This window comes from Nuphar pumila, chromosome 5 (genome assembly GCF_984573655.1).
Source record: "Nuphar pumila chromosome 5, dmNupPumi1.hap1.1, whole genome shotgun sequence".
Classification (NCBI taxonomy): Eukaryota; Viridiplantae; Streptophyta; class Magnoliopsida; order Nymphaeales; family Nymphaeaceae; genus Nuphar; species Nuphar pumila.
The window spans coordinates 129404315-129430955 of NC_143253.1; the positions used below are offsets into that span (position 1 = coordinate 129404315).

Here is a 26641-nt window from a genome sequence, read left to right on the forward strand (position 1 = left end):
TTGATTAAGTAGTGCTTTTTTTGTCAAAGAGAGAAAGTGCTGCTGAATTTTCTGAAATGATGTTCATCGAGCTTAAATGAGTGTAACTCTTTTTCCGTCGAAGAGATGAGGTAGTGTCAAATTTTCTAAAAGATGCTCACCGAGATTGAAAAGTGTGTATTGCTTTCTTTGTCAAATAAAAGATGTGTTGCAGTGCAACCGCGAGTGACATGAATTATGTATGAATAAAAGGTGATGGTATAACCGCAAATGACATGAATTATGTATGAATAAAAGAGTTCAAGGGACTTCCCATCACTCAAGAGGTTTGGAGGTCAGGTTATCCTTAAGATCTAGAGATTGAACCCCGCTACTGCAGTAAAAGGATGCATCAAAACTGGCTTGGCGGGGTTATCCTGATATGAGCTTTGACTACCACTCCACCATAGACAAGGTCATCAGGCCTCTGGGGTATATAAAATACATAGCATAATAAAGCCTCAGAATGTCGCATTGATGTCGAAGTTCATGCTTCTTCTGCGTACCAGGGAGTGAATGGTTAATATCGAAACAATGCATTAGTTATAGATCAACGATAAATGAATGAATGTATGGATGCACATTGTTCTGATGATTCATGCATAACCTTGTAAAAGGTGTTGATATCGGTATACTGCTACACCGATAGGGCAAAAACCCCAAGTTGTATCCGCACGACTAAGCTAAACTCGAGGAGCTCTCGCTTGGATTCATGGGATAACAACATGACAAGTCGTGGAGACTTGAGCTATGATGTTCCAACCGTGGCCTTGAAGAGACTTTTAAGTTATACGCTAAGTCGTGAAAACTTGAGCGACGTTATTTCAAACTGCAACCCTAAGAGGCTCCTTATATTTTTATAGTTTATACTTGCTTTGAATTTGAATATCAGACCAACGATGGTTCTGACGCCATTTTATGGAGGATACAAGTATTGAATCTACGATGTTCTACGTAGAGCAAGACAACATCGAGTTTCAAGGTTTCTCTAGATAATGTTGAACATTTTCATTTATAAAACCAGTTTCATAGAATACTGCTTTTTCAAGCAGTGATGTTTATAATAACAACTCATTTTGATAAATGGAATACTTTGGTGGTCAATGAGTGCTTGGCCACATACATGTGACTTGCCCAACATCTTCTAAAATCGACGATTCATTATCGTCTATTTTTGTTGCTAAAAACTTTTTCTAAATTTCAGTGCAAAGAAAAAAAATCATGAATTTTTGACCAAGTTATTTTAAAAATCCAGGGCGTTACATATAGCCTTTATGTAAGCATGTGATAATGTAATATAGAGTATGCATGATGACAATGGATATGTGATATGAGCATAACATGGCTTATAAGTGAGTTTGGGTTCGGTGGGACTCACAGATGTTTATGGAGCACCAAGGGAAGAAAATACTTAAAAATACATGCACATAATCCCATAATTGCCTTAAGGAGGTCATGTTCAAGGTTACTCGAAGATGTGGTTTATACTGCAAACAGTTTGAATGGGTTAAAAAATAACCCTGTGTTATGAAATCTCTCCAAGTGAAACTTGGGTTAGTGAGCATGTTTGCTAAAAATACTTGAAATTAATTTATGAGTTTAATGTTAAATAATACCTAATGACTGATTCAAACCTTGGACGACCTTAGAAAGGGTAGTGGTACACTCAATTGGTTGACTATTTGTCGCTTTGGAGAGCTAGGTGTCCCTGCTGGCCCCCAGTCATCTGTCATAGGGGCTAGACTATCGTGTGGCTTTGGTGGTATGTCTCAAATCTCAATAAAGTAGGAATTGATTCCGTATGGACCATTGAGAGATTCTCTTGGTCACAAACCGCTCCAATAAAAAAAAACTCAAAGGGAGTTGATAGATTCTTCTAATCAATCTGGCTAATAAAATGCATGGCATAACATGCACCACATTGAATTGGTTGAATCGAAGTTATTAACCCTGAGTGTGTACCCTTCAAGGGGAGAAAAAAAGCAAAACATTAAGTACTGAATAATTAGCATTACTACAGTCTGTATATGATTATAGAGTTTATTATGAATTGTCTGTTTATCTTTAAAATTATGCATAGTAGGATAATTGTCATGAATATTGATTGTAAGCATGTTTGGTTGTGAATATATGCATTGAATTTATATTGTCATGATGTGTTGCATGTTTTAGTTGTTTGTTTGAAGATATATCAATGCTTATCTCTTATGTTTGAGTTATATTCATGTTTATGTTGTTTGATGTATCCTACTAGAACTGTGGATTAATGTCCTCTACTTTAACATTTTTTAGATAATATATGAGCTAGTGTGATGACGAGTTGTTCGACAGCATAAGATAGATCATCATCATTCTCTTTTTTGAAGGACCCAACTTCATTTTAGATATTTTTTATATTAAGTTGAATTTTGTTGAGATGTGTAAAATCTGAATTTATTTGAGTACTGGTTTGAATTTATTTGAGTACTGCTTTGAATTAATTTCTTTAATTAAGTTTTTTAATCCAGTTGTATGTGTGTTGATGTGTTATTGTAACCCGCCCAAAGTTTGAATCAGTTTCGAATTTACTATTCTGTTGTGTTTGCACAAAGATAAGTAAAAAAAAAATCCTTAAAATTTTTTGATAAAATCTTGGGGCATTACATGTAGGTTGGATAATATCATGCAACCTCTTTGTTGGTGGCATCAAAACCTAATTACAATTAAAAACAATTTTAAATGTTTCACTGGCGCAAAAATTGCACCAATGTAAATATTATCACAGGCACAATTTTGTGCTTGTAAAAAGAGTATCACCTGTGCAGAAGCTGCTTTTACTGGCGTAAAAGTTGCGCAAAACTAGTTTCACTAGCGCAATTTTTACACCAGTTAAAACAATATCATTGATGCAGAAATTATGCCAGAAAAGCCACTTTTATTGGCGTAAAAGCTGCACAAAATTGGTTTTATTGGTGCAAAAGTTGTGCCAATGAAAGTGTTTTTTATCGGTGAATGTAAATTGTGCCAGTAAAAGCTTTACTAGCACACCTATTGGCACAATTATTGTGCTAGTGAAAGTGTTTTTACACTAGTGAATCTAAATTGTTCCAGTAAAAGCTTTATTGGCGTAGTTATTGCACCAGTAAAGGTTTTTATTGGTGCAAAAGTTGCGCCAATAAAGGTTTTTACTGGTGCAAATGTTGCGCCAGTAAAACTCCATTTTCTTGTAGTGGGGATTCCTGACATGCCTGGTCCACCATGGTTCTATTGCGTAGGATTGCTCACCTAATGTTTTGTATGTGATCCAAATTTCACCATAATCGTTGTCATAATTGATGTCATGTCATGCATCAAAGTTTTGAGCCTCTCATTTATGTTGCACAAGTTCACATTCATCTCACGCATGCCACTCTCCAACCGACCAACGCGCACCTTCATAACCTTGATACTTCTACTTTCTGAAGTTTGCAACATCGCAAATCCTTGAATTTTGGCTTGGGCTCTAATACAACTGTGATGCAAACCGATTACTTGATTAACAAAGAACTATCTATGATCTATGATTTATGCTATCAACTACAAAGGGAACACAAGGGAATAGGGTTTAGAGAGAGAAGGAAATAAAGAATAAAGTTAAGAATAATTTATTCATCCAAGCTCCAATTTGCATTCTATGTAGGGATCTCATCTTTTTATAGATGAGGTATCCTAAATCCCATTCCAAGTAAACTACTTAATATGATAAAATCCTAAAAAAAATAAAACTCTTTTTAATTATCCTAATCTAATAAAATCTAAATATCGAATTCAAACCTGAGTCTTCTACTTTGCTCCTGCATTACTCTTTGATTGGAAATCCTGACAAACCGTCACGATGAGATGATATCACTCAAATGGATGGTTTTGAAAGGATTCTCTAGACTAAACTCAAGAAAGCACAAAGATTTCCAATATGCTTTTCATGAACGACATGCGTTATGGAAATTCCTGTGAATTTCACATATGTTCACGAAGGACTGTTTATGATACATTTCAATAACATGGAGGGCATGTCTCATGTTCTCCATGGGGCCCATGGAAAGTGGCTGGCCGAATGTTGGTGGCACATCAATGGAAGACCCACATGGATTTGAAGCTTGAATTAAACTCTTGGGCCTATCCGCAAAGTACAACAAACAACAACAACAACTACGCCTTCATCCCAAAACAATTGAGGTCAGCGATATGAACCAAAAAAGAAAATCATTTTGGGTCTTCCACATGAATCCTTTTCCTCCAATCATTTCTATCCAATGCCATGTCCTCGGTGAGGTTCAAAGCATTCATATCCTTTCTTATCATCTCCATCCAAGTCTTCCTAGGCCTACCCCGATCTCTTTTAACTAATATATTTTCCCATTTCTTCAACCTTCTAACTGTAGCATCATTAGGCCTTCGCCGAATATGTCCAAACCACCGTAAACGATTCTCTCGCATCTTATTTTCAATGGGTGCAACACCTACCTTCTTACGTATCTCCTTGTTCCGAATCTTATCTTTTATTGTATTTCCACACATCCATCTAAGCATCCACATCTCAGCTACACTCATTTTTTGAATATAATGTCTCTTGGCAGCCCAACATTCCGTACCATATAGTAAAGCGGGTCTAATAGTCGTCCTATAAAACTTTCCCTTCAGCCGCAATGGAATTCTATGATCGCACAGCACTCCAGTTGCACTTTTCCATTTCATCCACCCAACTTTTATCCTATGATTTACATCTCCATCAATTTCTCCATACTTTTGAATGATGGATCCCAAATATTTGAAATAATCATTCACCGGTATTTCTTGCTCACCAAGCTTCACTACACTCCCATCACTACTTCGTTGCTTACTAAACCGACATTCCATATATTCAGTCTTACTATTACTCAACTTAAAACCTCTAGCTTCCAATGTCTGTCTCCATAATTCTAACTTAGCATTAACCCCAACTCTAGACTCATCAATCAAAACAATATCATCAGCAAACAACATACACCACGGTACATTTTCTTGAATTGATCTCGTAAGCTCATCCATCACTATCGCAAATAGGAAAGGGCTTAAAGCAGATCCTTGATGTAACCCAACCGTTATCGGAAAATTGGTTGTCACCCCTCCTCAAGTGCGGACATTGGTTACTACTCCTTCATACATATCTTTAATTATACTAATGTACTTGAGAGAAACACCTTTCTTCATCATTGTCCACCAGAGAACGTCCCTAGGAACTCTATCGTATGCCTTATCTAAATCAATAAAAACCATATGCAAATCTTTGTTCCTCTCTCTATATCTTTCAATAAGTTGTCTAAGAAGATGTATAGCTTCCATAGTTGATCTTCCAGGCATAAAACCAAATTGATTCTCCGATATCATGACAACCTTCATCAACCTAGACTCAATCACCCTCTCCCAAAGTTTCATAGTATGACTCATGAGTTTTATACCACGATAGTTTGTGCAATCTTGTATATCACCCTTATTCTTATATAAAGGCACCAAAGTACTCTTCCTCCACTCATTAGGCATCTTATTTTTTCGCCAAATCAAGTTAAAAAGATTTGTCAACCATTCTAAACCTTTCTCTCCCAAGCATTTCCAAGCCTCGATAGGTATACCACCTGGGCCAACTGCCCTTCTTGATTTCATTTTCTTCAAAGCCTCTGCAATTTCTTTTTTTTGAATCTTGCGCATGAAGTCACGATTTATCTCATGAAAAGGAATGGAGAAGTCTCAAAGATCTTGAGCATGACTATCATTAAATAGCTTATCAAAATAATATTTCAATCTCTCCTTAATCTCCTCATCTTTGACTAAAACCCTTTGTGTTTCATCTTTGATACATCTAACCATACCCAAATCCTTCGATTTCCTAACTCTCATCTTTGCAAGCCTATAAATATCCTTCTCGCCTTCTTTGGTATCCAACTTGTCATAAACTTCCTTATATACCTTAGCCCTCGCGTTTCGAACAACTTTTTTAGCTTCCTTCTTTGCTATCATATACTTCTCCAAATTCTCATTATCACGACTCTTACTTAGATTTCTATAACACTCTCTTTTAACCTTAATAGCTAATTTGACATCCTCGTTCCACCATGATGTATCCTTACCTAGTGGTGCACCGCCTTTAGACTCACCCAATACCTCCTTAGCCACTTTTCTCATGCCACCCGCTATCTTATTTCACATTGATTCTGAATCCTCCTCGAGACACCAATCAACTTCCTTAACTACCTGCTCTACAAACATTCCTTGTTTAGCTCCTTTCAGAGCCCACCACTTAATTCTAGGATCTATCCTATGTCTATCCCTTTTGCGACATTGTCTAATTCTAAGATCTAAAATTAAGACTTTATGTTGTGTAGCTACACTTTCTCCCGGTATAACCTTACAATCGATGCAACAACCCCTATCTCTCTTTCTAAGTAGGAAAAAATCTATCCGACTCGTATTAACCCCACTTTTAAAAGTTACTAGGTGAGACTCCCTCTTCCTAAACCAAGTGTTTGCTACGATCATATCATAGGACAAACAAAAATCTAAAATCCTTTCTCCACTTTCATTTCTTTCTCCTATACCATAGCCTCCATGGATACTCTCAAATCCATCCCTACTAATGCCTACATGTCCATTAAGGTCACCGCCGATGAAAAGCTTTTCTCCATAAGATATCCCTTGTACTACTCCATCTAAATCTTCCCAAAATTGATGCTTAATGGAATCATCTAAACCTACTTGAGGTGATTCTACCCCACAAAGTGTAGGATGAAAAAATGTGCTTGAAGGCATTGTTGCGTGCCTTCAGGGACATCTTCTAGACATTGATGGCTACACGCAAGGCATGAATTGGTGTGCTTTTGCTAGATTGTGACACACCTTTCAACAAGAAATTCTTTACCAACAGAAGATTCTATTGTGTTCCCAGTATGGGTCGACCAAGCATTTAACCTCTACATGTCCGACTCCGAAAGCAAATCATGTTTCAGGTGATTCTACCCCACTGCAGGATGGTTGGCAGCAAGTCAAACTTCATCAGAAAGCCAAGCCAGGTTTTAGCAAAACCCAGAAGGATGCCCAGGTTAACTCAGATTTGAATTGAGAGTGTATTTCAATTAGAGTCTTATTGAATTTGGATTTCAATTTCTAAAATTTAAATTCAGATTTGGATTTAATTCGGATTCAATAAATGGATCTTGAATATTATAATTGGATTTGAAATTTGATTAGAATTTTGTCTAAATTAAGATTTAATTGAATGTCAATTCGAATTTGAATTACTTGTTAATTTGAATGTAATTAAGAGTGAATTTATATTTAACATGTAATTTAATTTTTAGTATAATTTATTATATATTTGGAGTTGGATTTTTAATTTAGTAGTATTAAGAATATACGTTTGAGTTTGAAATACATGTGAAATTGAATATCTATTGATTTTGAAATTGGAATTGAATTTGGATTTTTTGGTATTTAATAAATAATAAAAATACATTTTTATATTTAATTTGGAGGAAATATAGAATCTTAATTAAGAATAAATTGAGATTTAATTTGTGTATTATGGAGAATCAAAATTTAATCAATTTAAATTCAATGCCAAACATTGGATCTAGATTATATTTGGAATTTAATTCATTTCAAGCAAATTTGCATTAAGAATTTAATTTAATATAAATTAAATTTAAGGTAAATTTGAATCTTATTTGGATATGGATGTAACTCAAATAGAATTGGATCTTGATTGTATTTGAAATCCAAAATGAAAATTCATAGGAAATTCTAAATAAGAAATTTTATGAGATGAAAATTAATAATTAACTAAATTTTATATTTTGTAGGAGTTTATAGGGTGAGACATCCCCCTATGTGGGCCCATCCTATGTGGCATTTCATACTCAGTAAAATTCTAAAAATTTGTAAAGTGAGCTCCTACTTGAAATCAAAGTTAATTAATATCCCTATGTTTTTAAAAATAAACCTAGGCTAAAAAGAAAATAAATAAAGAGAAAAACTAGCTAAATAGAATATTTTTGGTTGATTGTTTTTGTTAAGTAAGGAGACTCCTTCGGGTAGGACGTCCTACCCTAGTGGGTCCTTCTTATGTGGTTGAAAATCCAACTTTCTAAAAATAGTAAGAGTCAAAACTTTTAAAATTTTTACATAAGCTAGAAGGTTAAAATCTAAGGTTTTTAAAATGTTGTTTTGGTAAGTTTTGGGAACAGGAGGGGCATCCCATCCTAGTGGGCCTTATTGTGCATGTCTGGAACCTCTTTAAGAGGTAAGGCAATATGTATACATATATATATATATATAATATTTTATATTATGTAATTTGTATAACTTAGGTTTAAAACTTAAAAAAAATAGCTTGTTAGAATATGAGATAAACAAGGAAATTTATTTTGGAATTTGACAAAATGTGTTTTTTAGAAACTTTGGTCTGGAATTGGGATGAGTTTAGGAAGTTATAAAATAAACAAAAACCTAAGGGAGGAGCTCACACCCCCATTCTATTATCTCTTCTCTTCTTTCTCTTATTATCTCTCTTCTCTTTCTTTTTCTTCATGTTTTCTCCTCTTCCTCTACATTAGTTAAGAGGTATGAAACTTCATTAGAAGAGTTGAACAAGGAATTCCAGACACACTTTGAAGGTAGTGTGCAAATCAAGCCGAAGAGCCAATCATTTTGGTTTTCACATCAACCATTTTTGCCAAATCGAGGGAGGGGTTTCTAATTCAATTCATGTATATTAGAATTTGTATAAAGGACGTATTTTTAGGATTTAAGGTTTCATTTATACTCAAAATCGATTCTGAGAAAAACCTCAATTTCGGTATAGATATGGCATTTTTTCCATGACCAAACTGAGGTTCAACTTTATATAGAGTGTTAGCAGACCTAAATATGTTTGGTTGAACCATAACAGTCCCCTGAACTGTTCAATTTTCATAAAAAGATATTTTTGGTGCGATTTGAAATTGTATAGGCGCTAGATGTGGGAATCGAGCATATGCGCCTAGCCAGTTTCTCGTAAAACCGGTTCAGAAGGATCAATCCACCCTTGGATCAATTCTGATCAACCTCTATATACAAACCAGATCCGTCCTAATATGGGTTGGGTTGGTTCAGTTTCAAAGAAAGATAAAAAAGAAGAAGAGGGGTATGGTCCTATCTTTGATAAATCTAGGACTTCACCTTTACTAAAAAAAACAAATATATGATTCTAATGAATATTTTGCCATTCTGACGCATACATTTTATTGTAAATATGTGCCCTCAACTATGTGATTGCTCTCCTACCATCCTTCCTTCTTTAGAGGAGAGAAGTTCATTGTCCATATGGGATGTATGTGATTATAATGCCTTTCATGATGCCCGATTATCCCATCAACGTACATCATATGTTGGAAAACAAGTTTAGCTAGCTAATACTCTTTTATTTCTTTATATTCCCTCTCACATTTCCATACTTGCTTTAACAAGAAAATTTGGTTAGTGTATTTTCTATTTGTAAATATTGTTATGAATATGCGTGAATGTATTGGGGCTTGAAAATTCAAAGTGTTGTTAAAAATGACAACCATCTTCCTAATCATGTTCACTTGCCATCATTATTAAGAAGTTTCAATTAATCATGGGATTTTTTTATGCTAAACGAGTGCCCTTTCATAATTATAACTTTCTTTGGGTCTTCAACGGATGACCTGAAGTTACCACAACCATTGTTGCCCTGCTGCATAGAAATGTGTCGAGCGGTGGCAACAACTGTTGCATCTGTATAGGTGAGGTCAGCCCAACCTCAGCTTGGTCACTAGGAAGTGGGACCTTGCTGGTGCACCACTGCTTGATTGCAGTAAGCTACGAGCCTGCCCTAGGCTTGCCGCAACTCAACAGCAGTTTCGACAAAAAAAAAGTAATTATGGTTTGGTTGCTAATTACCATTTGATTAACGTTACCTATATGAATGTGGCAACCAACCATTACTTAGTAAAATGTTTGTAACTCCATCATTCAGAGGAGTTTTTATAAACGGTTTGCGGCATATGAAAGTTGACTAAAATATGCATATTCTATAGAAAAATGGGCTTTGGTTTCAGTATATGTACAGAATGGTGACTGTTGTAACATGGCAGATTTTGCCTAATCGGGCCCCGAACCGAGTACGAGCTGATTAAGCTATACAAAGTATGAATTCTTTATATTAATGCATGAATTTAAATGTTCATATAACATGCAAATGTGACATGTACTATTGTGCAAATGCATGTTTTAAATTTTTAATGAGTATGACATCAGATGAATTATTATTGCATGCTCATCATTGAATGCCACTACTATTGAATTGCATATGCATGTGCCTTATAGTGTGGCATGTGACCATGTGTGGATGCATATTATTAATTATATCCAATGCCTATGAATGAATACCTAAGTAAAAGTGTATGTGTTACAATTATCATGCATGACCTGAAAGCATTATTGACATAATCATGCATCAATGTGCCCAAACTGAAGGCACGCATCTTAGAGATAAATTCATTATGTGTGTATGAAAAAATAAGAGTTAATGTAATTAAAAGAAGGTAATGTGAATATTAATTATATCGAGGCTTACAATGAGAGGGTAAATGATACTCCAAGCTCTATGAAACCAAATTTTTAGCACGAAAGGTCGCTTTTCTTTAACCACGAAGCTAGAAGAAGCCTCTATATGACCTGTGGGGTGGTAGGTAAGAAATCTAGAAATAAAGTAGGATGGAGGTGTTGAGAGCTCTCTCTTGACTAGGTCGTCCCTCACCCAAAACTGGTGAAAGGTGCCTAACCAAGGTTAAGTCATAAATTGTTTGAAATTATACCTCCTGAGTCATGGTCCTAATCAAGGTTAAGCCTATGTAGTACCTATAAGGCTATTAAGCGAAACCCTAAATATTTGTGCATTTATATAGCTATGACATGCATCATGTAAAAAAAACTTAAATAAAGGCAATTAAAAGTCACTCATGGATTAAAATATTATTAGTTCTTCATCGATAAGTGCATGCATTATTTATTTGCTTATGCATAAGATTTTAATTATTTTTAAATGTTATTCTTGTTAAGCAATTGTGATATCATGCATACCTGAAATAGATACTTACATGAATTAATGTGTAAATTTATTTAAATATGCTTAAGTATATTGGTTTTGGTTTACCTATGTTGGATTAGTATTTTCTACTGGGGACTTGATGAGTTTTACCCCAAAATATCAATGCAGGTACTGAGGAAGGAGGCCTAGTGATGGCAGGATGTGGCGACTGGTTGAGAGCCAATCTTTTTCATTTATCAGAGATTTTTTGTTTGACATTAAATTTAACCATGATGTTATTTTAAATTTATGAGACTGAATTAAGTTATTTATGTAATTGATAAATTCAATTTAATTCAATATATGGTTTGATAGATTTGTAACTTGTTCAATCTCTTTAAACGATCTTTTTAGCAAATGGTTTTTGCTGTTAATTTTAAAAGTATTAAAAAAAATCTCATGAATTTTTGGGTTAAAATTTGGAGGCATTACACTAAACACCCATGAATATAGCCTCATTCATGAATTTCATAACTAGTGTCCAAGCACGTGTTATCCTTGATTACATCAAACTTGGATATTGTACTTCCTTCATGCGATTGATATAGATTAAACATGAATTACAAGAAATAAGATGAACCTTTCTGGATAATTAAGGAGAAACTTTTGGGGCTTTGTCTCAAAACTATTGAGTTGGAACCTAGGTTTACCTAGCTATTATCTTAGATTTACCTAAGTGAGTTTATCACTCGTTTCAAAAGTTTAGTCCTAGACTGAAGAGTTAACAAAACTTCACATATTTAAATAATATAGAATTGTATGTATGGGAAAGACCCATTGAGAGTATGTCAATTGAACTTTGGACCTTGGATTTGAGTTGTGGTTTCAATTTTAGTTTGGTACAACCCAGCTCAAGTCAGTTCGATTTGGTCTTGGTCATTCTTAAACTTTAATCAATCTTTTTGTGTCTTGGGACAATGTTATGCCAAAAACCTTGATTGACCCTATTTAAGCATTGACCAACCCATTTATAAGACTTGGCCATCTAATTTTTGACCATGACCTAGTCCACCCTAATGTTGGAGCCACCCTTGACATGGCCCAACGTTCTTTCATGAAAGCATTGATTACCCAACATCCTATAGATGCCCAATCATGTTGACCATTGATCATGCCCCATCTTTTGAACCTTTTTTGGACTTGGCAAGGTCATTTCTGACTTATTGATTGCCCTTCTCATCCTTTGTTTGTGCCCAGGTAATAACTCTCTCTCTTAGTTGTTGGGGCCTTTATGGTTAGCCATTTGGCTCGCCCAGACCCCTTTATTGCTAGTTGTTTAGTTGGAGTCCATATATACCCTAGCTCTCTCATTCTCTCTATCGCTCTCACCTCTCCTCTTCTCTCTCTCTTTCATGCTCTTTAGACTTTCTAAGCACTCTCTCTCTATCACTCCCTAGCACTTTCCTCTTTTTAGTGAGATGTTTAGGTGTTGACTTAGTCAAGAGTTATCTTGTAGAGCCTAGGGTGCACCTAATTCTAATCTAGTCAAGAGGTTATTCAACATGGTTTGTGTTGAGTAACTCAGTCTCACCCAATATAAGGTGTGGGCCAACCTTCACAAGTAGGTAAAAGCAAGGTTGTATGCTTGGAGTGAAGTTGCATAAATACCCATTGCATAAAGACTTGGTCCTAAGTGGCATAATTATCACTTGAAAGACTCATGCTGAGTTGCCATATCTCTAAAGTAAAAATTTCAATAATTTTCAATCGGTGAAGATTGACAACCATGAGCTGCCCAAGCTTTCTCAATTTGATAGCACAATTTGCAAAAAGTCGCAGCACAAGGTTCACCTTTTCCTTACAATTGAGAACATGGTGTACGTGCTCATAGAGGCATGTTTGGAAGAATGGAAGAACGATCAAGATCATTGTTAAGAATCAGAAAAGAACAAAATGAAAGGATGATGACTTTGTGTGTCATGAACACATCGTAAATGCACTATTGAACACATTGTTTGATCTCTACTTGAAAATTGGCATCACTGAAGAGCCATGACAAGCACTCAAAAGCAAATATAAGATGGATAATATAAAAAATTGTATGTTTTGGGTTAATAAGTATATAGATTTTAAGTTCTTCAATAATAAGCCACTATTATCTCAAGTCCATTAGATGCATATCCTTGATCATTAGATTAAGTTTGAGGGTACGCACCTTAATGAATTATTCTAAATGACTACAATTATTGGTAGATTGTCTATATCTTAAAAAGATTATAAAAATAAATTAAAACATAATGCTGAAAAGTTTACTTGAAAATAAAAATATTTTAAAATAAAAAAAGAAGTTCGATCTCAAGATAAGAAAGATAAACTAAAAGAAATTGGTGCTAAGGTAAACGTGATTGAAAGTAAACCAAGATTTAAAACTTAGACTTATGAACAAAAATAAAAAACCCAAGACTGTAACTAAGAAGAAAGACTCTATTTCTTGTTATAGTTGTGGTAAATCAGGTCACTATGTGAGAGAGTGTTGAGACAAGAAAAAATTTAAAAGCACCAAGGCTAGTAAACCTGATAATAACCTAATTGTTGTAGTAACTGCGATACTTTAATCAATTCAAATAAAGAGTGATACTTAGATTCTGGATCAATGATTCATTCATATAATGACATAAGTATGTTCAAAACATATAAAATCTTAGAGAAATATCATAAGATCTACATAGAAGATTCATATGAAACTATGGTTCATAGAAAAGAGAATGTGGAGTTTCGCTTCACCTTTAAAAAGTGTGTAAATCATAAAAAAATGTGCATCACATACCCACTATTACTAAGAATCATTCATATGTCATCCTACCTACAAATCATGGTTTTGAAGTTATGATAAAATTAGGCAGCATTATACCATCGAAGAACCACAAGTTCGTTGGTAAATGCTATTTCATCAATATATTATTTAAGCTCAAATTGATGAATAAAATTGATTTAAAACGATGATTGTTTCAACATCAAATTTCAAAGTGGAGATTCACCAAATGGATGTTAAAACTACAATTTTTAATCATGTCTTAGAGGAGGAGATTTACATAGAATAACTTAAAAGCTCTATAGTACAAGATTAATAAAAAAAAGTTTGTAAATTACTAGTCATTATAAGGCTTGAAAGAATCTCTTAAACAATGACATGAAAAAATGATAATATTTGGTTGGTAAACCCTTGAGGTCCCACTTGCCCATTGAAGATTACACCCCTCCTGGGTTTCAAACAGTGGTTGTTCAATGTCAGGTGACAAACCCAGGCGTTAGATCTTTGATGCCGGAGGTTGAAATGAATGGATTCAAGCACAATCTAGATCCAACACGTAGCTCTGAATCTTGGAAGACATGAAGGTGGGGGCCAGATCCGACTTTGTATCATCATAGATGAGGGGTATCAACGGGTCAGGTTTACCTGTACCCTACCCGAAGCAAATCCTATAAGGTCCGGGTATGATGATAAATAAAAATACCCGAGTCTGGACCCGAAGGTCGGATTAATACATGGACCTGGGTATAGTTTGTGAAATTTTATACCACACCTGGGCCCGACCCAAGTTTCGATTAAGACCTGCAATTTTTCAATGTAAAAATGATAACAAAATATGTTTTACTGGATATGGCCTGGTCTGGTTCATGTAGTTTTTATTGGGTCCAGGTATGGTTTCTCTTATAATAAGTTCGATTAGACTCAGGTCCAAACCCGATACCATACCCAAAACCATCTGAATCCAAACAAAACCTGATCAGTTGACAACCCTAGTCATAGTAGACCGAACAAAACAGTTGACAACCAGTTCCAATATGAACCCGAATCAGACACGATTCGTCGGGATAATTCCAAATTCAATCCAAATGATCAAGCATTGATCCTAGTTTATGCACTGTCAACAAGTCATGTATGTCAACCATCAGAGTGTACTAACCCTTTACGCCGGTGTCGTGTCCCTTATGAATTATTATTCTCAATGAAAAATTGCACAAAAATGGCGCGTCTCATTTCTACGTGATAGATCGAAAAATTGGAAACCTAAACCCAACCCAGATAATTTAGAGTATCTATAAAATATGTTTTTTTTAAACTTGAACGACGTACCATATTCGATTAATTGGACGTGGGCTAAACGAAATCAAATTCGAATTCGGATTTAGGTTGTCAGATTCGGTCACAACAAATCAAAACCATATCCGCATCTGAGTATAATCAGATATGGTTTTCACAAACCAAATGGATCTAAACGAATCGAATTGGGTCAGATATCGGATAAAATCCGATTCATTGACATCCCTACCTGTTATTCAAGTTCGGATTGGTTTTACTACCCGATGCAAACCCGAACCATTGACAGCCCTATGAAGAACCCCGAGATCTTGGGTCGAATCCAGGTTGTAGGTTGGACCTAACCCGATCCGTTTCAGCCGAGAATAAGCCTCTCCTATACCGCTATCCGACTACTGAGGGAGCAGAAGAGCGATGGCGCAATAACCCTTTTCCGGCGATCTCCGGTCACCGGAAGGCGACCCAACCACTATAAACCCTAGGAACTGTAGCCGTAGATTCCTGAACCTCTTCTTCTCTGTCTCATTTCTTGCAGAATTGGGGGCACGCCGTTTTAGGGTTTCCGATGGCTGCTCGTTCGCTGTCTCTCGTACCGGTTTCTTCTTCGCCGTTCTCGAATTTCAGTCCTCGAAGGGATTGTGTCTCTGCTCCGTCTTTGCGGTTCGATCTGAAGCGGGAAATTCTGGGTAAATTCGTCGTCCGAACCGGGAATCGGTTTCCTTCGATTCGGAGGAGGCGTTCCTTGACTACCGTCTTTGTTATGCTTCCCACAGCGTGAGTTTTCTCTGATTCTTTTTTCCATTTTGTTCGTTTGTTTCGTTCCCTTTATTCGTTCTTTTGGAATGATTAGTGCATTCGAGTGTGGAGAATTAGTGTTTCTTGTTCATCTTCATCATCGTTCTTGTTTCTGTTTTTGGATCTTTGGTTGCAGAATGCCAGAGAATGCTTCAACCGGTAACATTTCTAAGTAGGTTTCCCTCTTTTTTATGCGATTAATTCTAAATATTTTTAGTTTTGTTTTTATTTATCTGTAAGGTGCTACGTTTTTATGAGATACCAAGAAGTTTTTACATGGTGATGGCATATCTAGAGTTTTTTTTTCATCTGCAGTTTTTTTGTCTTTTAATTGGGGTTGTTTATTCGAATTACTTGTTGGAGTTTTCGTTCACTTCTTCTTGAGGGCTATTTTGATTCCTTGGTATCTTTGGTATACACCATATAATAGGTTACTTTTATTGTTTTGATTGCATATTTTTAATTTGGGTTTGCATCTTGATTTCTGGAGGATTTTACCAATTTCATGTTTATCGTATCAACTGGTGGTTTTAGTTGACTTGTTAGTTTATTGGAAATGCAGATGGTCCGCAAGGGCTATTAAATCTTTTACCATGGCTGAATTGGAAGCTAGAAAGCTTAAGTATCCAAATACTGGGACTGAGGCCCTTCTTATGGGAATTTTGGTTGAAGGTTAGACGTCTCTTTTTGTTACTACGATGTCACTTTCTGGTCACATGCTGTTCCCTTGGGAGAGTTTCTTCTTACGCTTCTTTGAACATTTCCTGTTGTAATTTGATTCATTATATTATATGACATGGAATTGTCGCTAGTTAAAACTGTTTGTTGATCTCTCTTGAAATGAAAGAGTCTTTTTTTTTTGTATTATTTGTGATTCATGTCTCATTAGTTTGTCATTTGTGTGATTGCACTTTTCTCCAAGGTGGAATTTTATCACGGTAGGGCTCTATTTATTTATATTTTTTCTTTCGATTGTTGCAACACCCATCTTTTTAATTGCTAAAGATACATTTTTACACTTGATAACCATATTCATTTCTAACAGGGTGTTAAAAGGATGAATAAGCCAAATTGTTATTCAGGCGTGCTGCTACATAAAAATAGAAAATAAATCTTATGCCAACATCATACCATGGATTTTTTGCACCTTGAATTCTTTTGAAAAACAAATGAATAATCAAAAGCAATGAATTGTAACTTTATCAATACCGAAGGGTACGTTTGCCACTGTTGTTATTTCTACCACAATTTATTTTTGTAATAAATTTCACTCCATATTAATATATCAAAACATAAATAGTTGCTTAAATGATTCCTTCAGCATGGGTACTATGGTGAAGCAATCTGGTCCTTTATCATTGTTGTGTGATCCCAGGCCAGCACATCGTGGCGTATTAATTGTTGATGGTTTCTCAATTTCTTTCATGCTACTTCTTCCACAAAGTATAAAGAAATTGATGTTGAAATTAACAGGCTTTGGCAAATCTTCGTTTGATCAAAAGAACTTGCTGATTGCATATAACCCTAATTCACTCACATATACAATAGTCAGATTATGGTTTTGTTTTGGGTATTTGTCAGGTCATATAAGAGACATCCAATATCTGACTATAATGCCCCTTTGAATCCAATATCTGTCACACACATGGTCTACAAAATGTATTTCTAATTTGGTCAACCAACCCTAATGTACGTAAATATATTAACTCTTTTTTTTAATAGCAATGCTAGCAACTGCTATATATTGCAGTGATTGGCTAGTTATTCTCGGAAACTAGATTCAAGTTAATTCCCACCTTTTTCAACCTTTTTCTTTTCCCATTGCATTTGAGTTCCAGGTGATGCCTGGTGTACCTAACTGCACTGCTTGGCCCGGTGAAGCTCAATGCCTTGCTGACACCTGGATTTTCTAATATTTAGGATATTCCAACTTTTATTCAGAAGATGCCCTTACTTTAAAATTTTAAATCCCCTTTCTTTTGCATGGATGATGTCAACCCATGTGTAAACATTGGCTCGACCAAGTAATGGCTTAGCAACAACTTCTATCATCTTATGTGCTGTGTAGATGCACTAGTTTGCACCCAACTAACTGCGCTTTATGTTTAAAAGGTTGTTTTAAGCTAGTTTACACTTGTCCAATCTTGTGCTTTATGGTCTGAAAGAGTTTGATCTCGTTTTTGTAAAATTTTACTGCAGATGTCATTTTATGTTTTTGATCTCCTTAATGTTGTCAACTAGGTCATGCACTTGTTTGCTCTTTAAAACCCTCTTGAAAAATCACATTAATAACTATGAAATAGTTGCGGAGAAGAATAGAGAAAAGGAAACAAAAATATTTGTATATTTTTTAAAATATTGGGCATTTTATGCTGACTACATATGTAAATTTTTTTCCTTTCTCATTGTTGCTGAAAATTGCTGATCTTCATTTGGTCGCTGAAATTCTATATGCACTAATTTGTCTTTTTCTCTTTTTAAGTAACAGGTCTTTATTTTCATTTTCTTTTCAAGCAATTTAACTCAATAACCAGTGTCAATATTAATTTTGTATTTGTCACAGTCCCTCTGTAATGAGACCAACAAAATCTCAAAAGAGTGTCACAAATGCTACAATGAGATACCAATACAATAGTGGTCACTTATGGACCAAAAAAACTCTCACAATGGAGACACACCAACAACTCACAAAGAGAGTCACAAGTAAAAATATAAGATAACTTTCATTAACAAATGCATTAAGAAATACAATGGTGAAGATTCCTATTTATAAGCACAACAAAGGGCATGATACAAACAATAATAAAAGTAAAAAATAAATCAGTCACATGATACAAACAATAATAAAAGTAAAAATAAAATAAAAATAAAGGTATTACAAATCAGCCCCTAGTGGGCTGACCCCTATTGCAAAAGGAAATGACTAAAAATACCCTTGATTGGTATTTTAGTTTACATACAAGTATATATTGTTAAAATATATTATATATACATATATATATATATATATATATATATATATATATATATATATATATATATATATATATATATATATTCTTGATGCTTGGCTCTATGTAAATCAAAATACCCTTCAAGGGTATTTTGGTCATTTTGTTATTTTGCATAGTTCGTGCTCAATAAGGGCATACTTGTAATTATTATTTTGGTCTTTTTTATTTTTTTATTATTGTTGTAATATGTACACTTGTCATGGGTTTTATTGGGAAGACAAGTATAGCTGTTGGTACCTCCCTGACAACTATATTTCTAGCTGTTGGTTAACAAATATATTTCCAGCTATTGGGGAGGCCCAACAACTAAATAGGGCATTCTATCCTAAGTGAATATCATCCTTTTGAAATGATTATTTGTTAATAAAATTTGATTCTTTCAAGTGTTTTTTTCCTTTGTGGCTTTTGTGTTAGCACTTTGAGTGCATTTTGTGTTATCCTCGTGTTCCTTTGTGGACTTCAAGTGTATTCTTACTATATTGTTGTTATACTTCAACATTTATCACATTTATTGCCTTCCCCACCAGTTCGTGACACATATATATATATATATATATATATATATATATATTGAATACAATATCCTAACACCCCTCTCAAACTCACGATGCAACAACCGAGAGTTTGCCAAGGAGGAAGTGAAATCTGGGTGACCGGAGTGTATTGGTGAAGAAGTCCGCCAGTTGATACTCAGATAGTACATATGGCAACGTGATGGTCTTCTTAAGAAATTTCTCACGAATGTAGTGGCAATCCATTTCATTGTGTGATCATTTCATGGAATGTATGATTGCTTGTTATGTATACTGCGCTCTTATTGTCACAACACAATCTTGAGGGTTCTAAAATGTGAACTCCCAAGTTTTCTAATAACTGTCTCAACCGTACTAATTCAAAAGTAGTTATTGCCATGACACGGTAATCTGCTTCTGTAGAAAAAAGAGATACCTTTTATTGTTTCTTGCATCTTCATGAAATCAGAGAATTACCTAAAAAAACACAAGAACCGGTGGTTGATCGTCTATCATTCACATCTCCTTTCCCCCAATCAGAATCTGTATATGTAATAACTTCTAACAAAGAAGAAGATGAAATAAATAAACCATAATTTATAGAGTTTTTAATATATCTAACAATCCGCATTACAACACTCACATGTACTGTAGTAGGAGTATGCTGAAATTGGCTAACAAAATGAATATCATGGGTAATATTAGGACGAGTAATAGAGAGATAAGACAGAGCTCCAATCATTTATCTATATGGAGTTGGGTCCTTCAGGGGTTCTCCATCATCTTTCTTAATCTTTGCATTGATGACCTTTAAAGTATCAACTCTTTTCTCATCAGAGAGTTCAGATCACTCTATTATCTCGGTAGCGTACTTAGTTTGAGACAAAAAATAACCACGAGGTAAATATGTAACTTCAATACCAAGAAAATAACATAAAAAACCAAGATTTGTCATATCAAAGTTGAATTTGAGAACATCTTTAATATGACTAACTCCCTGTTTATCACCTCCTGTGATAAGCATGTTATCCACATAGAGCAACAAGATAACTATACCTGCATTAGAAGATTTAACAAACAATGTAGTGTCAGTATAATAAAACTTAAAACCTAGTTGAATCATTACAGTGTTGAATCGATGATACTAAGCCTTGGAGTCTTGCTTTAGGCCATATAAAACTTTCCTCAAACGTAGAGCTTTTCCATGTACCAATCCTAAACCTGGAGGTGATTCCATATAAAATTCTTCATTTAGGTTACCATTTAAAAAGACATTTTTAACATTCATCTGAAAAATCTGCCATTTTTTAATTGAAGTTATAGAGGCAAGGGTTCTAACAGTAGTCATACGAGCAACATGAGCGAAAGTTTCTTCATATTCTATACCATACTCTTGACTATATCCTTTAGCTACAAGTCTAGCTTTGTATCTCTTTAAGGTTCCATCACCCTTGGTGTTAACTTTGTAGACCCACCTACATCCTATGGCTTTCTTTCTTTTGGGTAAAGTTTGAATTTCTCAAGTTTTTGCCTTTTTTATAGCTTCTAATTCATTGTTCATGACTCTAATCCATTCTTGTTAATTTTTAGCCTTATTATATGAAAAGGGTTAGATATAGGAGTAAATGGCAATGAGACAAGCTCTATAATTAGGTTCAAATGATTCATAGTATACAAACCTACTAGGTGCTTTAGTCATTCCTGTAGATCTCCTTACACTAGGTTGATCTATGTCTTGACTTTGGAATTACCTCTCTAGTGCACATGGAGGATGATCTTGAGTTTGACGAGAATAAACTTGCACTTCATTGTTAGATTCAACTATATCAATAGATGAATCATATGCATCATGAGTGTCATCATAGTCACTCTTATTTACATCTTGAACATCATTATCATTCACACCATTAACAATATCATAATCATGCCTATTCATATCATCATCATTCATTTTAGCTAAATCAAGCAAAAATGAGTATTCAGAAGGTTCCTTAGACTCAATTTTTCCAAATCCATTTTCCTTTTCAAGAAAACAACATTTTTTGAAACATAAAGTATCCTTTTCGATATCATAACACCTATATCCTTTTTAGTTCTCGGCATAGTCTAAGAAAACACAAGGGATGACTTTAGCAGAGAGCTTCTTAATATTTTTGTTAGAAATGACAAAATATTTACAACCAAATATTCTTAATCTTTTATAATCGGGAGGCATTTGAAACAATTTTTCAATAGGAGAAATGTTTCCAAGAATGGTTGATGGCATAAGGGCATCTTCGACTCAAAACCTTTTTGGAACATTTTTTGATATAAAAAGAGCCTTAATTTTAATGATGTGCCAATGTTTTCTTTTGGCCAACCCATTATGTTGTTATGTATATGGACAAGATTTTTGATGAATAATCCCTTGTTGATCAAGGTATTTTTTGAAATCATTTGATAAAAATGCTCCTCTGAAATCAAATCTAAATATTTTGATAGAGGCTTTAAATTGATTTTTGACATAACTATGAAAGTTTTGAAAACAATCAAATACATCGGATTTGAGTCTACGAAAATAAATCCATGTGTGCCTCCTATAGTTATCCACAAATATAACAAAATAAGATACAACTCCTTTATACATAATTGGTGTCAGTCCCCTATACATCTAAATATTTCATTTTTTCGAGAATACAATCTTCACAAACCAATTCCTTTTCATTATAATTTTCAAAAAAGAGAAATAAATACTATTTTGACATGCTTGGATGTCCTAACCTTCTATGCCACTTTTCAATTTCCTTTTCAACAAAATTACAAAAAGCTTGATTGAAAAGTTCCAAGTTGTCCATGTAGTAGAGGTCCCCTCTTCTATGGCCTCACCCAATCGGCTTCTCGGACCGGAGATCCTGCACTAAGCAACTAGTAGATGAGAAAGTAACTACATCCATGGTTGGTGATTTGAGAAACAAATAAAAGATTTAGATTTAGTTTAGGTACTACTCTAATGATTGGAACATAAATTTTTTGGCTATTTTTAGAATAAATTTTCAAAGTACCAAAGCTTTTGATTTTTAAAGAGATTCCATCTGCGGTTGAAACATAAGAATTGTTGGGGTTAATGTAATATTCAGATAGTACAGACTCATTAAGAGTTATATGAAAAAAGCACCGGAATCAAGAATCCAAGTCTTACCGGGGTGCACACATGTAGAGATGGCCACACCGAAAAGATAAGAGGCATGAGCCTTGAGTAGTAGTTGAAGGACTTTCATGAGTTGAGAAAGTGACATTTTTTTAGCCTTCATCTACACCACCATTTTCGCTAGATGACTCCATAGAGGCATCTTTCATTTCATCTCTTCGATCTTCTCTTTTTCTTTTTGGACAATATGGCTTAATGTGACCCGATTCATTGCAAAAGTTGCATATTAATTTATCACTCTTCTTTTATTCATAGTCATTTGAGCTCCTTCCATAGTCATTCCAGGTTCTTCCAAAGTGAAGAGGTTTATAAGTTCTTGTGTGATTTTTGGGCCTTGACATAGCAAGCACCGATTCCTCGTCTTTGGTAGAGGAATTGTTCTTCAATCTATTCTCTTCCATAGTCAATTCTTCTAGAGTTTTAACTATGGTGGGAACACCTCTATGAAGGAGAGCCGATTTGGTCCCTTCAAATTCAGCTCTAAGCTCATTAACAAAATGGTAGAAATGCTCTCTTTTGATTTGATTTTCGCGGAGTTCTACGTCTTGAGGACAATGCCACTTAGGCTCTAAAAGAGCCAATTCATCCCCAAAAAAGAAAGAGCATTATAATATTTCCTAATGTTCATTTCTCATAGTTTTGACTTTATTTTGCACATTACATACATGAGCTGTCTTTTAGATAATGCATATCCTTAAGATACTTCCATGCATCACTAGCAAAATCAAAATTTGTCAAACTTGAACACTTTTTGATGTCAACACTATTGATGAGCCATCCAATGATCTTGGAATGACCCATCCTCCATTCTTTCCATCTTATTTCATATTCGACAACGACTTTAGACATTTTCGGTCTTGGTAAGCATAAGCTTAGGTTCTCTTTCAGTGCCATCAACCAAACCCCATAGACCCTTTTCTCATATTTTTTTCAATTTTACTATGGATGACCAGATTACATATTTTGTATCATTGAGTCTCACGAGAATGAAGATGACAACTTCTCGATCATCTTCCATTTTTATAAAGAAGAGATAGAGAGAAAGAGAGAGAAAAGAAAGAAAGAAGATAGAATGAAGGCAAAATTCTCTTTGGATACCACGAGCCCACGATCACAGGATCCACACTCTCACGTCCACACAAACAAGTTCCTTAACCAATGGCTCTGGTACCATGTAATGAGACCAACAAAATCTCAAAAGAGTGTCACAAAGGCTACAATGAGATACCAATAAAATAGTGGTCACTTATGGACCAAAAGAACTCTGACAATGGAGATACACACCAACTCACAAAGAGAGTCACAAGTAAAAATATAAGAGATATTTCATTAAAAATGCTTAGAAAAGCATGGAAAAATATAATAGGGAATATCCCTATTTATAAGCACAACAAAGGGCAAAGGGGGCAGCCCAACGACTATTTGGGCTGTCCCAATCAGTCACATGATACAAATAATAAAAGTAAAAATAAAAATAAAGGTATCACAAATCAGGCCCTAGTGGGCTGACCCCTATTACAAAAGGAAATGACTGAAATACCCTTGATGGATACTTCAGTTTACATACAAGTTTATATATATATATATATATATATATATATTGGGTACAATATCTTAACACTCTCTTCCTCTTTTCTTGAAGGTCTTATCTAATATTAGTATCATCTTTTTTGCTTATTGCGGGCTTCTTCTTGTTCTTTATCTTCTGTTGTCAGGAACCAGCTTTGCATCAAAATTTTTGCGCAATAATGGCGTTGCACTTTTTAAAGTGCGGGAGGAGACTATCAAATTGCTTGGGAAGTCTGATATGTATTTCTTCAGTCCTGAACATCCACCGTTGACTGATCCAGCACAGAGGGCACTTGATTGGGCTGTGGATAAAAAAATTAAATCAGGTATGTCGACCACTACTTATCTTTGTCCTGCTTGCCCATAGATTTCGTACCTCTTTATTAGATATTCAAAATCTGCTTGAGAGACATTGGAGGATGTTGGTGCATATCACAAAGATGATATTTGAGTTTCACAACCAAGTTCAGCTAGTGCATCTCTGGTGAATTGCGTGTGGCATTACTTTCCTCCTCTTGCTGCTTCAGATTGTGATGGGGCATGTCATTTGGACTCTATCTAGCTGGTACAAATTAGTTATTTTGGTGAAACAACAAATGGAAATAAATTGCTTGATCAAATGCTCTGGCGTCTTGAAAATTTGTGGTCAAACCTTATTGTTACTCGTAGACAAAAGATTCAGTACTAGAGTAGTACATTGTGTTTTAAGAAAATCAGAGTACTTGGATGATGTCGCTGATTCTGTATTTTGCCATTGCATGAAGCACCAAGGTATTCCCACCTTCCTGCAAAGGTCAAATTAATTAGTGCCAAGCTTTTTGCCACGTGTATCAATCACCAATCTATGTACGTGTAAGCATGAAAGATTTGTAATGTCTGAGGCTATTGTAAGTTTGAATTGGCGTGTGGGAGTACTCTCTCTCTCTCAACAATGTAACAAATAATAAATGTCTTTAATATTTATTGAATATTGTATTAGGAATCATGCAAATAACCATGTTAGTGCCTAGTGCTGAAATGTTGATAAATGCAAAAGCAGAACCATACATGAAATAAAAAATCTCCTCACACAGGCCATAGGCTTTTGTTATTTTTATCAAGTGTCTTGAATAGATGTTTCCTTGTTTGGACTTTCCTTCGTGTGTTTCTCTCCAGCATCATTCACCCTTGCTAACTTACCACTACAAAGACTTTACCAAGTTTTCCAGTTTCACAGTGGGCAATTAGTGTTAATCTGTTAATTGGTGTTTTTTGTGCCAACTGCCTAAAAACTTCATAATGATTTGCTTTCATTGAGACAATCTGAAGAATTATTTCCTCATCCTCTCTTTAAGTTGTGGCTAAGAGAGATTTCTGTTGTAGGCAAAAGTGGGGAGGTGACTGTAACTCATTTGCTGCTCGGTATTTGGTCAGAGAAGAATTCAGCTGGTCACAAGATACTGGCTCTTCTTGGTTTTGATGATAAGAAAGCAGAAGAGCTTGCTGCATCTGTAAGAACTGGACCTTACTTCCTGTCACTCCTTTTTTTTTTCCTTTCTTTCTTCGAGTTGAATGTCTCTCATGCTTTATTTATCTATTTATTTATTTATTTTCAGATGAATGGGGATGTAGTTCTGAACGTAGCCTAGAAACCAGCAACAGTCCTAAATTCAATCTCTTGAATCCTTGAATATTTGAGGAGGAATTCTTTCACGTCCAATGGTACCTATTTTTGATAGCTGGTAGATCAAAACGACAGGCTTTTGTTTGATTTTTTTTGGATTGCGTTCTAGGCAGGCTGTTGTATCTGAATGGAAACTTGTGTAGTCACATATTGTGGGAGAAAATCTTATTAGATTAACTAGAATCTCTCAAGTCTCAATGATTCCAGAGCATTGAAAGTGCGCTTTCTTTATGATGGTTATCACTTCAAATATGCTTGGTTTTCTTTCCAGTTTGTTTCTGTTGGACTTCAGTCTTGAATTGCTTAATGACTTAACATTAATTGCTGTAGTGGCCGTCTCTTGAGTTATCCAGGATGAATTTGGATTGGTCCATACGGGTCTTGATTTGTCAATTTTTATGCTGTTGTTCATGAGTTTAAGCTTCAGATTTCTGGTTTTGTTCTGTCAAGCAACAGATGCTTCACTATGGTGGTGAAGGACTCAGCATGAATTAAAAAATGAATTACTTTCCCCTTTATTTCAGTAGTCTTGTTTGGTTTCATCTAGTTCCCATAATCATCCAATCAGTTCGGTGTGGTTTATCTTTCACTTGTTTCTTACAAGTCTATGGATGTGATTAACGTGCTACCAAAAATTAATGATCAATTCAGATCAAAAGTACATGTTGAAAAGACCCGGAAGAATTAGAAGGTTCTGTCAA

General features: G+C 34.9%; 1 protein-coding gene across 2 annotated transcripts; it reads left to right on the top strand.

Moving 5' to 3' along the window:
* Window positions 1–15590: 15590 nt before the first annotated feature.
* On the top strand, window positions 15591–26218 carry LOC149838689 (ATP-dependent Clp protease ATP-binding subunit CLPT1, chloroplastic-like). 2 transcript variants are annotated; one of them, XM_090006742.1, is made up of 6 exons: window positions 15591–15974; window positions 16132–16167; window positions 16558–16667; window positions 24424–24603; window positions 25640–25767; window positions 25873–26218. In XM_090006742.1, exons 1-6 carry the CDS (start codon window positions 15766–15768, stop codon window positions 25903–25905), a joined length of 696 nt encoding a protein of 231 aa, XP_089862868.1. In that variant the 5' UTR covers window positions 15591–15765; the 3' UTR covers window positions 25906–26218. The 2 variants fall into 2 exon arrangements, with proteins under 2 accessions (XP_089862868.1, XP_089862869.1); XM_090006743.1 differs by lacking the exon at window positions 16132–16167 and having other exon boundaries at window positions 15606–15974.
* Window positions 26219–26641: the final 423 nt, after the last annotated feature.